At 43.8% G+C, this 23203-nt stretch overlaps 1 protein-coding gene across 1 annotated transcript; it reads left to right on the top strand.

The window, feature by feature from the left end:
- The first annotated feature begins 1821 nt into the window (after positions 1-1821).
- chodl (chondrolectin) lies at positions 1822-21863 on the top strand. Its single transcript, XM_049565620.1, has 8 exons — positions 1822-2085; positions 8234-8409; positions 10523-10710; positions 10837-10994; positions 11104-11154; positions 20179-20262; positions 20337-20433; positions 21440-21863. The coding sequence occupies exons 1-8, from the start codon at positions 2016-2018 to the stop codon at positions 21522-21524; spliced, it is 909 nt and encodes a 302-aa protein (XP_049421577.1). The 5' UTR covers positions 1822-2015; the 3' UTR covers positions 21525-21863.
- Positions 21864-23203: the final 1340 nt, after the last annotated feature.

Here is a 23203-nt window from a genome sequence, read left to right as displayed (position 1 = left end):
ATGCACTCTAAATCCTGACTGAAATTCCTCAAATAAATTATTATCCTGGAGAAAATCACACAGCTGGTCTGACTACTTTCTCAAGGATCTTTGACATAAAGGGAAGATTAGATATTGGTCTATAGTTGGCTAACACCTCTGGATCCAGGGTGGGCTTTTTTAGTAGAGGTTTAATTACAGCTACCTTAAAAGGTTGTGGTACATAGCCTGTTAATAAGGATATATTGATCATATCTAATATATGAGTGTTAACTAAAGGAAAGACCTCCTTAAGTAGCCTAGTTGGGATGGGGTCTAAGAGACACGTTGATGATTTAGATGAAGAAATCACTGCAGTCAGTTCTTGAAGAGAAATTGGGGAGAAGCAATCTAAATATATATTAGGTCTTACAGCTGTGTTTGAGGTTAGATAGGTACTATCTGAGGACAGGAGGTCATGAATTTTGCCTCTAATAGTTAGAATGTTGTCATTACAAAAGCTCATAAAATCATTACTGCTAAGGGCTAAAGGAATACAAGGCTCAATAGAGCTTTGACTCTCAGTCAGCCTGGCTACAGTGCTGAAAAGAAACCTGGGGTTGTTCTTATTGTCTTCTATTAATGCTGAGTAATAGTTTGCTCTGGCATTGCGGAGGCCCCTCTTATAAGTTTTGAGACTGTCTGTCCAGATTAAACGAGATTCGTCCAGTTTGGTTAATCGCCAATTCCTTTCAAATTTTCGCGATATTTGTTTTAACTTACGGGTTTGAGAGTTATACCAAGGAGCGAACTTTCTTTGCTTTGTTAACTTCTTTTTAAGAGGAGCTACAGAGTCAAGTGTTGTTCGCAGCGAGCCTACGATGCTATCGACAAAATAATCAAAGTCGGTACGGGAAACCTCTGTTACTGAGGGACTTGGTATTGAATTTAATGACGGAGTAATCTTTTCCTTAAATTTTGCGACAGCACTATCTGATAAACATCTAGTATAGTAACTGTTGTTGAGTGGCGTGTAATTGAGTAAAAAGAAATCAAAAGTAATCAGATAATGATCCGATAGCGAGGGATTCTGTGGAAAGACTTTTAGGTTATCAATTTCAATTCCATACGTCAGAACTAGATCGAGGGTATGGTTAAAACAGTGAGTGGGTTCATGTACACCCTGACTGAAGCCAATGGAGTCTAATAATGAGATAAACGCGGTAGCCAGGGAGTCATTATCAACGTCGACATGAATGTTAAAATCGCCTACAATAATAACTTTATCTGATTTAAGAACTAAACTGGATAAAAACTCTGAGAGTTCAGATTATTTGGTTTCAGTTCTGTGTGTCTGTTAGCCTAGCTTAGCACAAAGACCCTGCTTCCGTTCATTGTGCTAAGCTAGGCTAACAGTCTCCCTCTGCTCCCAGTCTTTGTGCTTAGCTGGGCTAAAAGTGTATCTTAGCATCAGATTAACCTTTTAGCGTGTGTGTGGGTGACTGAGGTGAGGGGGCGGAGCTCAGGTTGGTCAGAACTGCAGCAGATATCAGATGATGTCATCGATGATGTCATTAGTTATCAGTGAGAGGGATTCATGTATTGATCAGCTGCTCTGCTGGGAACCAATCAGTTGCCTGTGTGTGTTTAAGTGAATTAAAGTGTGTGTGTGTGTGTGTGTGTGTGTGTGTGTGTGTGTGTGTGGCCCCCCAGGGCCCAATGAAAGAGGAGGTGTACATCTGCATTGATCAGAGTGTAGGAAGAGTGGGGGAGGAGAGATGGAGGAGGAGGAGTGGGGGAGGAGAGATGGAGGAGGAGGAGTGGGGGAAGAGGCGGAGAAGACAGAGCTCAGATGTTGGCGTTGGACAGAAGGCGTCTCGCCGCCTCACGCTTCACATGCTGGCAGCAGAGACGACAGGAAGTGAGGAGAGATGGAAACAACCAGACAGACTTGAGGAAACAAAACAGCTTTTATTTTGAAATTATTTGAGGCTGTTTTGTTTTTTTCTCTGAAAGATTTTTTTTATTTTATTTTTGTGATAAAACATAAGAGGACGATGCTGCTGATGGTCGAGGTCGTCATGGCGATGATGGTGGCCCAGGTGAAGGGAGCACGGGTGGTGAGCGGTGAGTCTGTCACAGTTTGTATTTGAATGAAACCTGAACTGAAGATAAGACGGGGCCTGATTAGGTTATGTGTCAGCTTTTTAAAGGTAGACATTTTGTATTAACGATGTAAAATGAGAGGATTTTAAGATTATTACATAAGAAATATTTCAAGCATCTCGTGCATGGATGAAGATATTTCATTAATAATATTAAAAATTTTCTGTATTTTCTACAGATGAAACTTCCACCATGTGTTTCTTTCTCTAGAGTCAAAATTAAAGGTTTTTTATTCTTTAAAAAAAATCCTTAAACAGTACAGATAAAATCATTTGATTTATTATGATCAATGAATCAAACATGTTCAGCCATATCAGATATCAATGAATAAAGGTGTATCTGAAATGTTAATTTAATGTTTTAATAAGATTTGAAGGCATTAAATACTTAATAACATCATCAGCTCAGATCTGAGTGGAAATAAACTGGTGTATATTTGTTGTGTTTAAAGAACCTGGATCATTTTAATATCAGCTGTTTGATCATTTTCATGTTTCATCTGTTTGTTGTTTTTACAAAGTTTCGGAACGGCCAACGTCTAAAGTTCAGTTCAGACTGACGATTCACGACGAGACGAATCATGTCAGAGAAAAGTGTCAGCGGTGTGAACTGGCCGGTCTGAGCTTGACTCAAGCCGGCTGATGGTGTCACCTGACACTCAGCTGGTCAAATGGCCCGCGGCTGGTTTTAAAGCACGTCACCTGTTTCGATAGTCAATCAGCTTGTAGTGAAGTCTGCTGGTCAAAATGGCCACAGACAGTGTGTTGGCTTGCTGCAGCAGGTGCTCCGTCCCCACAGAGCTCTCTGTTTCTGTCCTCACGGTGTGCCGGTGTCAGACGGTGGGTCGCTGCTGCTGCTGGCTGTATGTGCTTATGCCCCGCCCACACACATTCTCACTGACTGATGAATTGACGCTGGTTATTTATATTATTGTGGCGTATTGATTATGAATACAGTCCATCTGATGCTGGTTTTGTTTCATCACTGTAGCCAGTATCTCACTATCACTATCCTCATTCAGATTTTAAGAAGCTATAAATTATATTCAGCCACAGAATAAGTCTGAAAAGCTGCAAATCAGAACGAAGTACAGAGAGTTGTTGACTAGAGATGATACGCCGTCTCATGGCGGTCACTTCCTGTCAGCGTTACAGATCAGAAGCACAGAGAGTGGTTGACTAAAGATGATACGCCGTCTCATGGCGGTCACTTCCTGTCAGCGTTACAGATCAGAAGCACAGAGAGTCGTTGACTAAAGATGATACGCCGTCTCATGGCGGTCACTTCCTGTCGACGTTACAGATCAGAAGCACAGAGAGTCGTTGACTAGAGATGATACGCCGTCTCATGGCGGTCACTTCCTGTCAGCGTTACAGATCAGAAGCACAGAGAGTCGTTGACTAGAGATGATGCGCCGTCTCATGGCGGTCACTTCCTGTCGACGTTACAGATCAGAAGCACAGAGAGTCGTTGACTAGAGATGATACGCCGTCTCATGGTGGTCACTTCCTGTCAGCGTTACAGATCAGAAGCACAGAGAGTCGTTGACTAGAGATGATACGCTGTCTCATGGTGGTCACTTCCTGTCAACGTTACAGATCAGAAGCACAGAGAGTCGTTGACTAGAGATGATACGCCGTCTCATGGCGGTCACTTCCTGTCAGCGTTACAGATCAGAAGCACAGAGAGTCGTTGACTAGAGATGATGCGCCGTCTCATGGCGGTCACTTCCTGTCGACGTTACAGATCAGAAGCACAGAGAGTCGTTGACTAGAGATGATGCGCCGTCTCATGGCGGTCACTTCCTGTCAACGTTACAGATCAGAAGCACAGAGAGTCGTTGACTAGAGATGATACGCCGTCTCATGGTGGTCACTTCCTGTCAGCGTTACAGATCAGAAGCACAGAGAGTCGTTGACTAGAGATGATACGCCGTCTCATGGCGGTCACTTCCTGTCGACGTTACAGATCAGAAGCACAGAGAGTCGTTGACTAGAGATGATACGCCGTCTCATGGTGGTCACTTCCTGTCAGCGTTACAGATCAGAAGCACAGAGAGTCGTTGACTAGAGATGATACGCCGTCTCATGGTGGTCACTTCCTGTCAGTGTTACAGATCAGAAGCACAGAGAGTCGTTGACTAGAGATGATACGCCGTCTCATGGTGGTCACTTCCTGTCGACGTTACAGATCAGAAGCACAGAGAGTCGTTGACTAGAGATGATGCGCCGTCTCATGGCGGTCACTTCCTGTCAACTTTAACACCTCAACTTCTTTAATGTTTCAGTTCAAACTCCACTTAAGCTCCTTTCAGGTGGTAATGTAATGTTTGCAGTAGTTTGATTTCTACAGATTCTTGCTCCAACCTTCAGGGCTTCACTCTCCACTTCAGCTTCCTCTCGTAATGTTTCAGTTTTGATTTTTATTTAAACTAACCGGTGTTAAAGGTGTCGCACTGAGTGGAGTAGAGGTGATGTTGAAACTGAAATATTGTCAAACTTTAATTAAAAGCCTGGTCCCTTTTACCAGCCCACTGTGGCTACATGTTTAAACAAATAAAGGCCTGGTCTGGTTACCAAATTTCTTCAGATGTATAAAACTGGTTGTTGAATACCCACTGGAGCTAACGTTAGTCAGTGTGATCGTGATTCACTCAGATTTCCCTGCATGATGACAGAACAAGCAGTGACTCCATACGTTTTCTCTGAAGCTGTCATAAAGTCAGATTATGTGTCTGTTCCTGGATTATTCTGTCAATTCTTCATCTTCCTTCAGTCTCTAAGAGTCCTCACATCACAAGAACCAAAAGGGTTTTTTATCCAGATTAATCACAGTTATGAGGAGTGTTTTAACAGGATAATGTGATGTTGTGTCAGGTGATGTAATCCTCTCAGAGTTCAATCAAATCAATGATTGATAACTGATATATTATCTGAAGACTAATTTCTATACAGTAATATTCAGACTGGTTTAAATTAACAGTTTGATTGTGTTTCCTGATCTTTGCTGGGACACAGTTTAATGTGAGATTAATTAAAGGCCTGTCTCAAATAGAGGCCTGTTGACTTCAGTAATTACAGTATGATAATAATCTGGCTGCTGTCAGATGTTTTACGGTGTACAGAGTCAAAGTGGCGTCTGACAGTGAGAGCTGAAAGAAGCTGAAGCGTCAGTTGACACAAAGACTCAACGCTGGGCGGTCAGCTGGTAAAGTGGTTTGTGAGGGAATTATGAGCGTGTTCAGGCTGGTTGCCACAGAGATTCCTGGTGGTTGCCTGGGCGTTGGTATAATGCCAGTCGGTATTTAATCAGCAGATGATGATGATGATGAAGCTCTGTCACACATGTCATAAAAAGTAATAAAACCTGAATCAACAGTTTGAACACAAAGCAGCTTTTATTCTTTTCTTCCAGTAAATCTGATCTCCAGTCTGTATTAGTGTTTGATCATCACAACAAATCGTCCATCGTCTGCTGACGAACAACCTGCCTCAGCAGCAAGACAGCAAGTAACAGAGACGCCAGGGAAGCAAAACTGAGTTTAACAGAGAGAGACGGAGGGATGGAGGGAGAGATGGAGGGAGAAAGGGGGCTGATGGGAGACAGATATATATGGAGCTCTTTAGTGGCTTTAACAGTAAAGTGATGATGGTGCAGAAGAGAATCCAGCTAATCACTTAAAGTAGGTCTGAGTGTGTGTTTGAACCAGAGTGTGTATTAATCACTGCAGCCACACACACACACACACACACACACACACAGATACACACACACACACACACACACACACACACACACACACACACACACACACACACACACACACACACACACACACACACACACACACACACACACACTGTGCTGTCCTGACATCAGCAAACTGTTTCTGGAACTTGATTGTGTCACTGATACCGACTGTTTAAACTTGCGCAGTGGCTACTGTGACCTCACAGTAAGAGGGTTCCTGGTTTGAATCCAGGGTGGGGGAGTCCCTCTGTGTGGAGTCTGCATGTTCTCCCCGTGTCAGCGTGGGTTTCCTCCAGGTGCTCTGACATGTTCTCCCCGTGTCAGCGTGGGTTTCCTCCAGGTGCTCTGACATGTTCTCCCCGTGTCAGTGTGGGTTTCCTCCAGGTGCTCTGACATGTTCTCCCTGTGTCAGTGTGGGTTTCCTCCAGGTGCTCTGACATGTTCTCCCTGTGTCAGTGTGGGTTTCCTCCAGGTGCTCTGACATGTTCTCCCTGTGTCAGCGTGGGTTTCCCCCAGGTGCTCTGACATGTTCTCCTTGTGTCAGCATGGGTTTCCTCCAGGTGCTCTGACATGTTCTCCCTGTGTCAGCATGGGTTTCCTCCAGGTGCTCTGACATGTTCTCCCCGTGTCAGCGTGGATTTCCTCCAGGTGCTCCCACATGTTCTCCCTGTGTCAGCGTGGGTTTCCTCCAGGTGCTCTGACATGTTCTCCCTGTGTCAGTGTGGGTTTCCTCCAGGTGCTCTGACATGTTCTCCCCGTGTCAGCCTGGGTTTCCTCCAGGTGCTCCAGCTTCCTCCCACAGTCCAAAGACATGCAGGTTAATTGGTGACTCTAAATCGTCCGTAGGTGTGAATGTGAGTGTGAATGGTTGTCTGTCTCTATGTGTCAGCCCTGTGATAGTCTAGAAAAACTCCTGGCTGGGGCTTGGGGATTACTTGGTGCTGATTGGATATACTTGAGGCGGAATGTGACGTCAACAGAAAGCAACAAGCCAGCATTTTTAAAACTCAGCAGACGAGGGTTAGCTCGTTCACATAGCTTCCGCCGCCATGTAAAAAAAACTCACTAAATGGCCTGTGAAAGAAATATTTTTTCCAGCGGATATCTTAGTTACAACATGACTGAGCTAGCAAAGTAGTTTTGTGTTGCTATGTGTGGTATTTATTCAGTTTTGGTAAATCACGATGTCTAGAAATCATCAGCTGACAGGGACAGCTAACAGCAGCAGCAAGCTATCTGTTAAAAGCCTCCCGTTATCGGATACGACATGAAACTACTCCAGTTAGTTCAATCATGTTGTAACTAAGACATCTGGTGGAAAAAATATTTTTTTCACGGGCCACTTTGTGAGTTTAGTGAGTTATTACAGACACCGCTATTGGCTAACAGCTAACAGCATCCCTACATCGCCCCGGTCAAAATGGTCGCGCAACAATTACGTCACATCCGGAGCCTGTAACTTCACAGGAACCTTCCTCCTACTCCGCTCTCTCAGTGGAGACACGGCGGTTGAGAGGGCCAAGCGAGAGGATGTTCTCGTCTGTAGTAGTTCCTGCCCCCCAAATAGTACCAGGAACTTCTTCAGTGGAAACAGGCCTTAGTGACCTGTCCAGGGTGAGGATAGGCTCCACCCCACATGACCTACAGGACCAACAGGATAAGCAGTTACAGAAATGAATGAATGAATGAATGGATGACATCAGCTGGCATGAAGTAAACAATGCAGATCCAGTGAAACAGTCTATAGACTGAGTCACCGTGACTTCACACTAACAACAACAGCAACAGCAACAACAGCAACACTTCCAGGTTGAAAAAGGTTGATAATAAGTGTATATAAAATCAGCATCTTGTTTATCCCTGTTGTCTGTAAGGTTTGAAGATCAATCAATCAATCAATCAATCAATTTTATTTATAAAGCCCAATATCACAAATCAAGGAAGAAGAAAGCTTTAAATCGGGGTTTACACAAGAAATAAATCTTCTAGTGAGAGATCGAAGAAGAGGAAGACTTCTTGGTCGAGAGGAAGGATGAAGGTAGTTTCTCACTTAGGCATCAAGCGAGACAGACGCTTCCTAGGTTGGGATCAAGTAAGAGCGAATTCTTCTCATGAGAATTCAAGTCAAAAGGAAGCCTCTGCATCAAAGATAAAGAAAGGAGAATTATAATAATAGGAGATTGCTATCAGAGATCAGGTAAGATAAAAGCCTCCTAGGAAGGAATAAGCCAGGAACCCTCCTAGTCAGAGCTCAAGCCAAAGGGAAACCTTGTTGTTCTAATCAAGCAGGACAGAAGCTTCTTAGTTGAGTCAATCGACCCACAGTGGGGAGGACTAAGACTGTGTCTTTCCCTCTCAGGTCAGACGGTGTGTATGGGGGGTCCAGAGCGTCCCTGCTATAAGATTGCATATTTCCATGATGTGTCGAGCCGTGTCGCATTCAGGGAGGCACATCAGGCCTGTGAGATGGACGGAGGGTCGTTGCTCAGCATCGAGAGTCCAGCCGAGCAGACAGACATCGAAAACCTGCTGCAGGTGAGATTTACCATCGGGGCATGTTCGGTCTGGAAACACTGTTTTGCTACAGTTCTAGGTAGAACGTCATGTTTCCTTGGAGCGGTGTGCAACATGGGTGTGTCAGAGGTGTTACCCAATCAGCAGCAATAAACCTCCTGTATTGAAAAGGCAGTGCGCACAATGAGTAATGATAGTTCCTATAATCATCATAAAGTTATTAGCTCATAGAGATGCTCAGACAGTCTCACAGGTAAGAAGAACCACATAGTACACGTAATCCCTTCACTCAGTTCTGCTTCCAATTTCATCCTCTTATCTGAGGCTGGGTAGTAGGCTGAGCAAAGTCTTCCAGACATCCCTCTCCTCAGCTCCATCCATCCAGCTCCCTCTCGAGGATCCCGAGCCATTCCCAGAGAAGTCCCTCGGGAGTCCTGTGGGGGTACTGTGGGAAGTCCTGTGGGAAGTCCTGTGGGGGTACTGTGGGAAGTCCTGTGGGAAGTCCTGTGGGGGTACTGTGGGAAGTCCTGTGGGAAGTCCTGTGGGGGTACTGTGGGAAGTATTGTGGGGGGTACTGTGGGAAGTATTGTGGGGGGTACTGTGGGTAGTCCTGTGGGGGTACTGTGGAAGTATTGTGGGGGTACTGTGGGAAGTTTTGTGGGGGGTACTGTGGGAAGTATTGTGGGGGGTACTGTGGGAAGTATTGTGGGGGTTACTGTGGGAAGTATTGTGGGGGGTACTGTGGGAAGTCCTGTGGGGGTACTGTGGGAAGTCCTGTGGGGGAGTATTGTGGGGGGTACTGTGGGAAGTCCTGTGGGGGGTACTGTGGGGAGTATTGTGGGGGGTACTGTGGGAAGTATTGTGGGGGGTACTGTGGGGAGTCCTGTGGGGGGTACTGTGGGAAGTATTGTGGGGGGTACTGTGGGGAGTCCTGTGGGGGGTACTGTGGGAAGTATTGTGGGGGGTACTGTGGGAAGTATTGTGGGGGGTACTGTGGGGAGTCCTGTGGGGGGTACTGTGGGAAGTATTGTGGGGGGTACTGTGGGAGTCCTGTGGGGTACTGTGGGAAGTATTGTGGGGGTACTGTGGGAGTCCTGTGGGGGGTACTGTGGGAAGTATTGTGGGGGGTACTGTGGGGAGTCCTGTGGGGGGTACTGTGGGAAGTATTGTGGGGGGTACTGTGGGAAGTATTGTGGGGGGTACTGTGGGGAGTCCTGTGGGGGGTACTGTGGGAAGTATTGTGGGGGATACTGTGGGATTACAGGGTCGCTGCTACGAGCCATCTGGTCCTTGTATGACCAAAGTGAGAGCCGAGTCATCATACTCGGTGTAAGGTCAAACATGAGTGTTGTTCCTGCGCCAGGGTCGTTCTTTGTCTGAAATGAGTTTCCTCTGTAGGGTGTCTGGGCTCAGCCTTAGAGATAGGGGGAGGAGTCAGACATCCGGAGGGAGCTCAGAGTAGAGCCGCTGCTCCTTCATGTTGAGGTGGTTCCACATCTGATCAGGATCCTCCTGGAGGCCTCCACTTAGAGATGTTCCATGCACATCCCACTGGTAGGAGGCCCTGGGGCAGACCCAGAACACACTGGAGGGATTATAGATCTCATCTGGTCTGGGAACGCCTTGGGGTCCTCCAGGAGGAGCTGGAGGAAGGAGCTGAGGAGAGAAACAGGAGTGAATGGATGAACATGAGCCTTGTTCTTTTCTGGAAAATGATAATTCATGTCATCTTAAAAACGTCAGCGACCTGCCTGTCTGTCCTGTGGGAAGTCTTTTGCTAAAATTAGCTAACTTAATATGTGACTATAAACAATGTCTGTGAAAATGTTCTTTTCAACGCAGAGCCTGGCATATAGTAAATCACGGTAGCAGGGTACCCGGGTTCGCAGGTTGCTCAACTGTTATTGGAGCACAGAATGAAAAGCGGCGGGACTTAGGAAGGGCTCATTTTGGATGGCGACTCTAACGTTAAGCATGTTTAGTGTGAAACACATTTAAACTGTTCTCATCTGAAGAGAAGACAAAGAATGACCTTCTCAGCTGCTATAGTTGCAACACATCAGGATGTTCAATGTTTTGTTGGGGCTGAACGCACCCCTAGTCATCTTCATCTCCTCCTCCTCCCTGTCTCCAGGAGCTGCGTTCAGGAGCAGTGGGAGGTGCAGGAGGAGGTGCAGGAGGAGGCGGTATAGCAGATGGTGATTTCTGGATCGGTCTGACTCGGGTGGATGGAGTCGATCAGACTCATCCTGAACTCAGCAACACCTTTACTTCCTGTCCGCAGCTCTACCACTGGACTGACGGCAGCCTAGCCTCCTTCAGGTGAGTGTGATGTCACTGCTGTGGTCATAAGAAAGTTTGATTAACACAGTAACAAAGGGGCGGAGCTTAATGAAGAGCCAATGATTGGATATGATGTGGATAATGATGATTATGATGATGATGTAGGAACTGGTATTCTGACGAGCCTTCCTGTGGAGGAGAGGCCTGCGTCGTAATGTATCATCAACCAACTGCCTTTCCTGGTCTGGGCGGGGCTTATCTCTACCAATGGAATGACGACCGCTGCAACATGAAACACAACTTTATCTGCAAATATGAACCAGGTACCATCAGCCAATCAGCTTCACTCTCTGCTGAACACCTCATCATTCTGCTCTGTTGTTCATCTGTTGAATTCATTCTTTCTTTTCCTGTGTTTGTTTTTTCTTTCAGAGAGCCATCTTGTGAAGGAACATGTTAACACACCTGGAGGGCAGGGCACAGGTGAGCACAAAGTCCTTATAAGGTCATAGCTTCCATATGTTCTTCATTTATTTCGAAACATAAACGTCCATCACTAGAAAGCCTCCAAGTTTTGCAATGATAGCATTTTTTTTGATTTTTAGTCTGATTTGTGTTACTGCATGCCCATTGTTTGTATTTGTGGTGTCCCCATTCAGTTTGAATGAAACTTTCAGGATTTGTGCCTGGTACCTCTTAAGACAAGGTGTGTGGTGATTGGTCCAAATGTTGTGGAGTCATTTGCTAAGCCACGCCCCCTTTAAAGTTCATTAGTCATTATCTTTAACACAGATATCAATAACAGCTAAAGCAGTGGTGATAAAACTAATTGCACATCATTCTGCTGATTTCAGGTATATTGTCAAATATTTTGGTGACATTTGGTTTCAAATGAGATGAAATAGAAAATGTTGTGCATACAGTACAAATTATAACAAGATAATGAACATCATTGTGAGCTAACTGTTAAAGTGATCTGAACACCATTTGAAACATGTGACATCTAGTATCCAAAGAATGTTTGTGCCAATGATGGTTGCATTTAGATGAAGACTTTTGGAGATATAGATGTTAATTGATTTTGCATATTCTTAGAAATATAGAGTGATGGACTTCTGAATTGACTATAGGTTGCAGTGCGACAAAGTTTTGTCACAATTCAATGGATGTGCTGAAAAACTTTAAGCTGTGTCGGACACTCTGGTTATTTATTATGATTATGATGAAGTATGTAATATCTTGAAATTTAGATGCCCCCCTTAAGCAATCATTTTCAAATTTTGTGTATAAACTGAGACATGAGAGTAGATGATGCAAACCAAGTTTTGTGTAAATATCTCTGGCTGATCTTTTTGCTTGTGTAGCGCCCTCTATTGGTAGATTTGAATCAAACTTTCACAATATGAAACAGATACTTATGTTGACATTTCCTACAAGTTTTGTGACAATTGGCTCAGTGGTTAAGGAGTAAAAGCCATTAACGTGCTGAGCCGCGCCCCCTCTAAAGTTCACTGAACAATATCATCAAAACACAACAACATTTCAAAAAGTGTGATAACTTTTGTAAATGTAGCACTTAGAATAGAACACTTACAATTATGCAAAGTGTTGAATGCGTCAAGCTAATGCTAAGCTAATGCTAAGTTACAATTTAACATGAGTAGGGCTAGTAAGGCTCGACCTCTGGAGCTTCAGTTTAGGGTCAATGAAACACACGAGTGCAGTTACTGGTATCATATTGAAAAGTTTGTACAAAAAATACTTGAAATGATTCAAGAGAAAACAAAAAACTAAACCAACAAACAACAGGCCTTTCAGTATAACAGTTACTTCAATTCACTTCAATTCTGTTGTTCTACTAGTAGTTATTTTAACCAGTCTTTTACAGTGCACCTTTTACTTTTCCTAAAGCAGTATATGTTCACACAGATTATGACTTTAGTGTTCTTTTATCTCAGACATGTTAGTATATTACATACCTTGACGCTTGGTGACACTACCGTACGTCAGAGGGGTCACCGAACGCATCCAAAGAACAATGAGGAAACACAACATAAACACACTGGTCAAACCACACACAAAACTACGGCAAATTCTGGTACACCCAAAAGACAAGATCGAACAAAACAATAAATGCAACGCCATATACAAGATACCATGCCAATCATGCAATAAAACATACACTGGGGAGGAGCTTCAGCACACATAAAAAAGAACATAAAAAGGAATGCGAGAAGGAGACAAAAATAAGACAAACAAGATCAATAAAAGAAAAGGCACAACAAGAAACATACAAAACAGCCATAACAGATCACTGCAAAGCAGGGCCGGCCGCTGGCATAAACACTCTATGCGGTTGTTTAGGGCCACAACCACTAGAGGGGGCCACATGATCAGTGTGTATTTTGCATTTTGTCCCTCTCTTTATTCCAATACAACATATAAATCACGGTAACATATCAATTTAAACTGATGTATTAGCAAACTATACAGGAAAAATACGCAGGAGTGAAAAAATAAACCAGTAAAGTCAGTTTGTGATTTGCTGCTTCGTGCGTAACCATGGTGACACGGCACCGCACGGCTCTGGAGGGAAGCCGCCGGCGCCGGGGCGTTGTGGGTAACGTAACGTTCCAATCTTTATTACGCTGGTCTGGGAAAACAGCGTTAGAAATGGCTCCTCCTAAAAGAAAATTTAGGAGTGGTGCTGAAGGACGAAAAAAAAAAAAGATGGAGGCGGAGAGAAGATCACAAGATAAAGGTATGTTATAATGTGACTGTTAAATCTCAGTGAATTAACTGGAGCAATCTGCCTTTTTCTTGCTAGCACGCTGCATTGCAGCTATTCTAAAAATAGCATTGTGAGAGCACTTTAGTGTTGTGTCCGATATGTCGGCAACACTGTCAACAGTATAAGCATGGGGTTATTAAACGTAATAATACATAGCTAGCTAGCTAGCCTGTAAGCTAGCCGGGCAGTCAGGCTCAACACTACAGCTGGGGACGGGGATGATGAGGGCTCTCTGCTGGCTGCATCATGTCAAGAAATGTGAAAAGTAGACGGTGAAAACACAGCTTTTAATCAAGAATGGATTATGAACAGACTCTTGCAGGCAGTTCAATGTGTCAAATAAGAACAACTCTTTTGTGATATTATATAGTCAATCCATTTTATTTTAGGATGCACATTTTTGTCAAAAGCTCACTGTATTTAGCCCCTCACTTGAAAAGAGAAAAAATAAACTATAACAATAATTAACATCTGTGTATAATGTGAATGATAGTTTCTTGGGGTATACATTCATTCACACATCACATCAATAGTATGTGTTGAAGCTGCAGGCCAAGCAATAACATGAATAGGAGTCTAGTTTTAATGTTTTATTGCAACATTAAATTTGTGTTTTGATTTATTATTTTAATACATATCATATTCAATATCTGAACTGGCCCAAAAAGTTTAAGGATATCCATTTACTTTCCAAGCTAGGTTAAATTGTATTTTTTTAAATCTCATATAAAAACATATAAACGTACATAAAAATAATAATATTTTAATGTATTATTTTTTCAGGGGCGTTATTGAAATATTTTGGACCGACCTCCACTACACCAGGTCCATCTACGTCAGCAACTGCCATGACTGAAGGAACATCATCAGAAGCTTCAGGGGCATCTACTCCGTCCTCTGATGTGAGTGTGGCCGCAGAGGACGTAGCTGAGGCACCACAATCTATGATTCCAGCTACAGAGGCCATAACTGATGTGCCTTCTTCATCCACTGATTTTCCCTCTGCCACCTCCCAGGATCCACCTGCAGCACAACCAGTAGATTCATTTGACTGGCCATCTGTCCTGTCAGATGCAGATAGGACAGACATTGTAAGCAGAGGGCCATTTCAGGTTGACCCATCATTCACCTTTCCCAGAAGGCAGGATGGAAGACGCTTTCATTACCACTTCACATATAGGACACTGGTAAATGAGGAAAAAATTAAACGAAGCTGGCTTGTCTACTCCAAGAAAAACAATGCAGTTTACTGTTTCTGTTGTAAACTGTTCTCCAGCAAGAGCTACAAGTTGGTTAAAGAGGGACTGTCAGACTGGATGAACATTGGATCCCTGTTGAAAGCCCATGAAAACAGCCCTGATCACACCAAACATATGGTCACATGGAAAGAACTGGAGCTTCGACTTAAGAAAGGCAAAACAATTGACCAGGTAGAAATGTCACTCATCAAGCATCACGAAAACACTGGAGGGAAGTTCTCAGGCGGCTGATTGCCATTATTCAGTCATTGGCTGAAAGAAACCTGGGTCTCAGGGGAACTGTTGACACGTTACACAGTCAGAATAATGGCAACTTCTTAAAAGAGGTGGAACTTTTAGCCAAGTTTGACCCAGTCATGAGGCAACATGTTAACAAATTGAAAGTGGAATGTATTCACATTCCACCTACTTAGGCAAAACAATTCAGAATGAAGTGATTTCATGCATCAGTAACAAAATTATGGAGACAATGGTGGCTGAAATTAAACAGTCCAAATATTATGCCATAATTTTGGATTGTACCCCAGATCTCAGCCACTTGGAGCAGATGTCTGTTGTGATCAGAACGGTGAAGTTGGGAGAAACACCTGAGATCAAGGAGCACTTTTTGGGCTTTCTGATTGCACCAGAATCGACAGGACTTACGTTGTCTGATCTCATTTTGAGCAGGCTGGAAGAACTGAACATTCCCTTCAGTAACTGCAGAGGACAATCATATGACAATGGTGCAAACATGAAGGGCAAAAACAAAGGAGTGCAGGCAAGGCTTTTGGAGAAGAACGCACGTGCCCTGTATGTCCCCTGTGGGGCTCATACTTTGAATCTAGTTGTGGCTGATGCTGCCAAGACCTCTGTAGATGCAACCAGTTTCTTTGGCAATGTTCAGAAGATTTACAATCTGTTCTCAGCTGCTACCCAGAGATGGTCCATTTTGAAACAGCATGTGACCATTACTGTAAAGTCCTGGAGTGAGACAAGGTGGGAGAGCCGTGTCAACAGCATCATTCCTTTGCGCTACCAAGCATCTGGCCTAAGGGATGCATTGCTAGAAGTCAGGGAAAAAGCAACAGATGCCATCACAAAAATTGAAGCACAATCTTTGGCGGAGGAGGTTGGGTCATACAGATTCCAAATCTGCACAGTTGTGTGGCATGACGTCCTCTCCATGATCAACACAGCCAGCAAGCTACTGCAGTCTCCACAATGCAGCTGGATGTGGCAGTCAACCTCCTGGAGAGCACTAAGAGCCATCTCTTGAGCTACAGAGACAATGGCTTTGCTGCTGCACAAGCTTCTGCAAAAGATGCATGTGAGGAAATGCATGTGGATACTGTACTGAAGGAGAAGAGACTGCGAAGCACAAAGACTCACTTTGCTTATGAATCACCAGATGAACCAGTCAAGGATGCCCTGAAGAGGCTAGAGACCACATTTTTTAATGTGATAGTGGACTCTGCTATTACATCTTTGGATGACCGGTTTGAAACACTTGGACGAGTTGAAAGCCAGTTTGGGGTGCTGCAGAACTTCTCAGCCTTGGATGAGGAAGCACTGAAGAAACAATGTGAGGAGCTTGAGAATACATTGAGGATTGGAGAGGATGCTGACATTGATGGCAGAGAGCTGGCCATGGAAATCAGGAATCTTCCTCAGCTACCCACAAACAGGATGTCTGCATTTGAACTGCTGGACTTTGTCCACAAGAAAGAACTGACAGAGTTGTATCCAAATCTTTGGATATCCCTGAGGATTGCCTGTACCCTCCCAGTTACAGTGGCATCAGCTGAAAGAAGCTTTTCAAAGCTTAAGCTGATAAAAACATACCTGCGATCATCTATGGCAGAAGACCGCCTCACAGGACTTGCCATCATTAGCATAAACCATGAGGTTGGCAAACAGGTGTCCTACGAGGATGTCATTGATGATTTCGCTTCAAGAAAAGCAAGGAGGCAAAGATTTTGAGAACTTTCTTGCTGATGTTGGATGGTGGTGAAAGGATGAAGCTATAGTTTTTACAGTAGCCTATAGCTGTTCTTTTGTACAATAGTTAACACTTTTCACTATTTCACTATACTTATTTTGAATACTTTGAACTGTTATACTATAGTTTTATTTTCTATTTATTTGTCAGAATGTTTTAGCTTTAATTGGTTTCATTTGTCATTGGCTTTACTTATTGACCTTGCTATAGGCAAGTTAATTGATTTTATAGTATAAATTTGTTGACTTTATTATTTATTATTTTGAAAATTTTGCACTCTGATCATTGCTATTTGTCAAAATATGTTACTTTTTGGTGTTCATTTGTCATTGTTTTTACTTATAGGCCTTGTTAAATCCAAGTTAGTTGTTTTTATAGTTTAAATATGTTGACATATATTTTTTTTTTATTTTGAACACTTTTCAATTGGTAATTGTCTTAGCAATTGTCTCTCAGAATTTGATATCGTTTTGAGGATACATTGTTTTAAAATAAAGTAAGATATTTGTTGTTAATCATGTGCATGTCTGTTTTAATTCAATTACGAGCAGTGTGTGTGATTTGGTGGTTGCTCTGTGCGCGTTTTGGGGCCACAAACAAAATCTTGCTTAGGGCCACCAAAGTCCTAGGGCCGGCCCTGCTGCAAAGGGAAAATCATTTTATGGACTGGGACAAGGCCAGAGTCATACGCACCAAGGACAACAAATACTGGCACTGGATCAGGGAGGCCATTGAAATAAGGAAGCAGGGCCCAGCGACAATGAACAGGGACGAGGGGGCATACATGGTCTCCTACACCTGGAGCAGCGTCCTGGAGAGGCGGCGGACGGACAGCAGGTGGCGTGACTGTCCTGTCACGCCTCCCTAATATCGGCTCATTGACCGGTTCAGCTGATAAAGATGCGTCACAACCACCAAGTAACACTTCTGAGGAAGGCGGAAGTTTCTGCCGAAACATGTCAAGGTATGTAACACCACAACATGTCTGCGATAAAAGAACAACTAAAGTCATTATCAGAAACTAAAGACAAAATGAACACCACTAAACTCTCACACAAATTACATCACATAATTCAATAAACAATTTGAAACTCAATTGCACTGTCCCAATAATGCCCAACAGTTTATACACTTTTAAGTCTTTAAAGTTTAGGTGCTTTTAAGTGACTAATGCTGTAGGTGGTTCAGTTATGGCAGTTATTGCACGATCCCAGGCAGTTCAGTATTAAACTGTTATATCAGATAAATACTGTGTCAGGAACAGGGCTAGTTTCATGCGTGCAAAAAGTCCTACCACACCAGGGAACTGTTTGTTGAGCAGGCTTGAGGCCTACTTAGGTGTGAGTCTCCTTTTGGGGATCCAGTTTCTGGTTCAGTTTCTCCAGCTCACCATCCAAAGGGTTCTCCAGCACCGAGGCCTGAAAGCCTGACCTGGTTTGATTACACAGGCATGAGGGTCATGAGACTTTAATCATTATGTATGATAAGCACAATAGTAGTGGACCAACATGGCTCACCAGTGTTGAGAGCAGTCTATGATCTATGAGCAGCTCAGCAGCTCATCTGGTGGCAGCAGTGAGGACTGGCAACTGGAAAACTGAAGCTGGTTAACGCTACCTCTAATTACCAAAGAGGCAAAAGGGTGTCCACATTTCTTAATAATTTACTCACCAAGTCAAGTGAAAGAATGAATAAGGAGTCCCATTCAGCTGGTTCTCAGCTCCAGCTTCCAAATTTCTAGTCTACTTGATGCATATGGTTGAGTACTGAGGTATGGGTCTTGATGTTACCAGGTGGTTGCCTCCAGCTAATCCCCGCCCACCAAAAAACATCATACTGTTCACCAACAGTAAAAGAGTCTATAAAAACTAAGCATATTCAACCATCAGAGTGTAGCATCATTATGAAATAACTTCCAGCATAGCTAGCATAACTGCTACAACCACATGGTTAATAACTAGCACTTCGTCTTCGCCTGAGATGTATTCAGATCTGTCTGACTAGATTTTTTGCCATCTTGAATTCTGACAAGTTTGATATCTCCTCCTAAACCGTAGGTCTGATTTGTACCAAATTTTCTCTGGATCACTGTCGGATAAAATGTATCAAATGTAATTAAAAGCTTGTTGATGTCTCACTGCATTCTGAAGAACCAATGGACTTCAGAGGGGGCGTGGTTTAGCACATAAACAGACGTAACTCCACAATCATTGAGCCAATCATCACAGCACTCGCAGGTTGTGTCAACATGTGGACCTGAATCATACCCTGAATGTTTAACTCAGACCGACTACTAGAGGGCACCACAAAGGCAACAATAGGATGTAGAATAGCATAAATCAGGAGTTGTTTTTCTAATCATCACAAAATGTTAAATAATAATGTTTTAACAGTGTGTGTGAAATTATTTTGCTTGCTCTGTAGGGGGCGCCACCAGCTCCAAACACCATTAATCAGACAGTTTGTCTATCACCAGATTTGGGGGATATTTTTCATGAAGCTGTAGAAACATTTCTCCAAAATGTTTTTGACCAGTCAGGGGTCACGCGTCGCTGCAGAGAGAAGGGGCCGGCAGAGAGCCGGTCTGTCCGATGGTTGTGTAACCTGTCAGTCACATGTGATGTCACCGCTGTAAATGTTCCGAGGTCTCGGCTCATCACACTGGTTCTTCAGAGCACCGCTGTTTTTATTTTTACGACGTGTCAGTCTGCAGATTCCATTTGTCCAGCTGTTAGTCGTCATGTCTGTCAGTGATTGGCTCAGCTGTTGCAGAACAATGCGAGCAGCGATGTTCAATTTATTCTTTATTTCAGACCCAGGGGGATCCATATCACAATGAAAAAAACAGTAAAAAGACAGCAGAGTAAAATAAGAAAGAAAAATAACACACAAGATACACAAAATACAAAGCCTTCCACAACATACAGACATGTTTGCCAGTGGTTCCACAGTCTGGAAGAAAATCTGACAGAACTGTGTAAAGGGTTAGCCAAAACAGCGATTAAGTCGTTTTCTGACTCAGATGCCCTACACATAAATCCATACATCAGGTTACGTAGAACAGCAGAGCAGGTAGGTTCCCCGACACTAACAAACATATGGCTTACACTTGAGCTTCCTGAAACCTCATGCTGTCATTATAAACCACTGTGAGTTTTCTAATGCTGACACAAAGGTGTACAATACGCTCTAAAGAGTGAGATCTTCACAGATACAGAGCACATGCTGAACTTACCACACAGCATGTTTGCTTGGGCACACAGCTTCCGACGCTGCCTAAAGATATCCTTGTCATCAGACAGGTCATTTGCGATAATATGGCCCAAATATGTGATTGGCTGAGAGCGTATTTCACAACCAGACTGAAAAATCTCCATAGATTCAAACGTTCATGTTCTCCAGAGGATAAGACCTCCGTCTCTGACACCACTGTGAGGTCACAATGTGTGTGTGTGTGTGTGTGTGTGTGTCCTCAGAGGCGACTGCAGGTGGGGGTGTGGTCAAACAGCCTGCAGGCAGTGAGGAGGTCCCCCCTCAGGTGACCATGGCTGGAGCTTCAGGTAGGAACCGTTTTGACCTCTGACCTCTGACCTGTGAACACGTCTGATGTCTGTCTGCGTCCGTCTCTCTGCAGGCATGTTACTGGTGTATGTCATCATACCCACAATCCCCCTGCTGCTGCTCATCCTGGTGGCTTCTGGGACGTGTTGTTTTCAGATACTCAGCAGAAGGTATGACTGAAACTACAGATCCCAGCATCCTCAGCTGTGATGATGATGATGATGATGATGCAAATGCAGGCCTTTACAGTGTGTGTGTGTGTGTGTGTGTGTGTGTGTGTGTGTGTGTGTGCGCGTAGTGCTTACTCAGTGATTATGACAGGTCACACATTCGGATGTCTTGTTAACCAGAGCTGATTTACAGCAGCTCCTTGAGCAGCACCCAACCTCGCTGTGTGTGTGTGTGTGTGTGTGTGTGTGTGTGATCTGCTGAATCCGGTGCTTTATACTGTGGTGTTGCAGTGGAGACACACTCTACACTCAGCGTCTCAAACACCAGTCAGATTCATATATATATATATATATATATATATATATATATATATATATATAAATGTATGTTTGTGTGTTGGCTAAAAGAGACCGAGTGTGTGTGTGTGTGTGTGTGTGTGTTGGCTAAATGTAACCACGTGTGTGTGTCGGCTAAACGTAACCGCGTGTGTGTTGGCTAAACGTAACCACGTGTGTGTCGGCTAAACGTAACCACGTGTGTGTTGGCTAAACGTAACCACGTGTGCGTCGGCTAAACGTAACCGCGTGTGTGTTGGCTAAACGTAACCACGTGTGTGTTGGCTAAACGTAACCGCGTGTGTGTTGGCTAAACGTAACCACGTGTGTTGGCTAAACGTAACCACGTTTGCGTGTTGTTGAAGAAAAAAACATCAGTTGGTGGTGTTTTACCGACGTAGCGCTTTTATTTTGAAAGAGACTGTATGCAATCTGTACATTTCGTACCTTGGACGTCATATGTTGATAACCAAACGTGGACATGTGACGAGGTTGCAGTGAGGATGTGACGTCATTTAGGTCATCAACATGTCGTCTGTATCTTCACAGGAGCTCTGTGACAGTCGACACGTTACTGTAACATAACAGGAGGTGATGTGTGTGGTAACCATGGAAACACTGATGGTGGTGATGAAGATGATGATAATGATGATGAGGTCTCTCTCTGCAGTACTCCCCGCACCAAGACCACCTCTGCCAACCAGTCCAACCTGTGGATCACCAGGACGCCCAAACCAGACAGCATGGAGGTCTGACGGTGCCCGGTGACATCACAGTGACATCACAGAGGGATGACGTCACTTTACAGCTCAGCCAATCATCTTCATCGTACGATGACGGACAGGCGGAGCTCTGAGAGGACTATGATGTCATCATGGAGGCTTTTTTTATTCTGTGGGTTTATTCTTTCCTTCCCTCCTTTCCTTCTCTTCCCTCCTCCTTTCCTTCTCTTCCCCCCTTCACTCCCTACATACTATACTTGCCTCCTTCTTTCCTTCTCTTCACTCCTTACATGCTGTATTTCCCTCCTGTAACGCCCACCAATGTAATAATGTCCACAAACGTAATAAAAATCTGCAGCATTTCATGTAATAAACCCACAAATGTAATAAATCTTCCACAAACGTAACAGCCGCTGCCTACTACACACGTAACACGCGATTTCCCACAAATGTAATAACTATTACGTTTGCAGGGATTTATTACGTTTGTGTGAAAATCTTTATTGTATTAACTTCCCACAAATGTAATACTACAATGAATAATGGCCATTGTGGTTGTTGTTTGTTTGTTTGCCTATACACCTAATAATACTACTGACCGTGGGTGCAAAATCCAGCTGCTTCGCTCCGTTGTCACACAACGGATTCCCCCGCCCGCCAATGGCGCCACCAGGGGCGGCCAGGGGTGGCCATGGCCCCCCCTATAAATTTGCTGTCCGCCCCATACGCCAGTGGGGACCAAGCGTTAGTGCGACCTCCCATACGTAGGTCCGACTACCCGCTAATCTGACCATGCAGGTCTACCGTGAGTTTTATCGTTTTAGTCCCATAATGTTGACTGCCCATTAACCCGACCATTTTAATGCCATTATTCCGACCGTCGGATTTCATACTCAGTAGTCCGACCACAACACTTCCAACATGAAGCAGTCTGTGCATTTCTCCCTCACTGCGCCGGCACAGACAGTGAGGACAGTTGCGTTTATCTCGTCGACGGGAAATCACATCCATCTGCTATATGTGACGTACATACCCTTATTTGGATAACATATCCTGGTATTCCCCACACATAAAGCCTATTGACAGCGTAATGCGCTCTGGCTGCAGATGTATATTAAGCATTAATGCGTTCTTGCAGCACGTCTACAGAAAGTATTTTGTTAGAGGCAAACCATCCATCTGTCTGTCATCTCACCTGTACTAACGTTTGGCCTGCCTTGACCAGCAAACTCATCAGCTCGTAACAATTCGCCAACAACAGAAACTGAGGCTTATGTCACAACGCTACTTTTACAGGTTCAGGGTGCCAAGCTGAAACCCCTGATAAAACAAAAAAAAAAAAACGTAAATCTTTTTGCTTTCAAAATGCGGCAATAAATTGGATAAAAACGAAAAGGACTCATATGGGGTTTAACTTTGCTAGACGGCATTTCCCTGAGCCATTCGTTAAAAAGGAAAAAATGTATTTGCTGTGGAAAGAAGGCAACATAATGTGGAATTATAGGTTAAACAATCTTTGCTTCCTTTAATTTAGTTTGGATAACAGTAGTAGCCTAATAGTAGCTGCAGCAGCAACAGCTAGTTGCCAACAGCTGTCTTATTTTTATTTCTTTATTACAGACATGCAATGTTATTTGGCCATGGTGATCGCCGCTTGCTGTTGGTTTGCAGGACTTCTGTTTTTCTGCTGATGTTTTTTTTTAATCTATGTA

Source organism: Epinephelus fuscoguttatus, linkage group LG21, assembly GCF_011397635.1.
Source record: "Epinephelus fuscoguttatus linkage group LG21, E.fuscoguttatus.final_Chr_v1".
Lineage (NCBI taxonomy): Eukaryota > Metazoa > Chordata > Actinopteri > Perciformes > Serranidae > Epinephelus > Epinephelus fuscoguttatus.
This window is presented reverse-complemented; position numbering and strand designations above follow the sequence as displayed.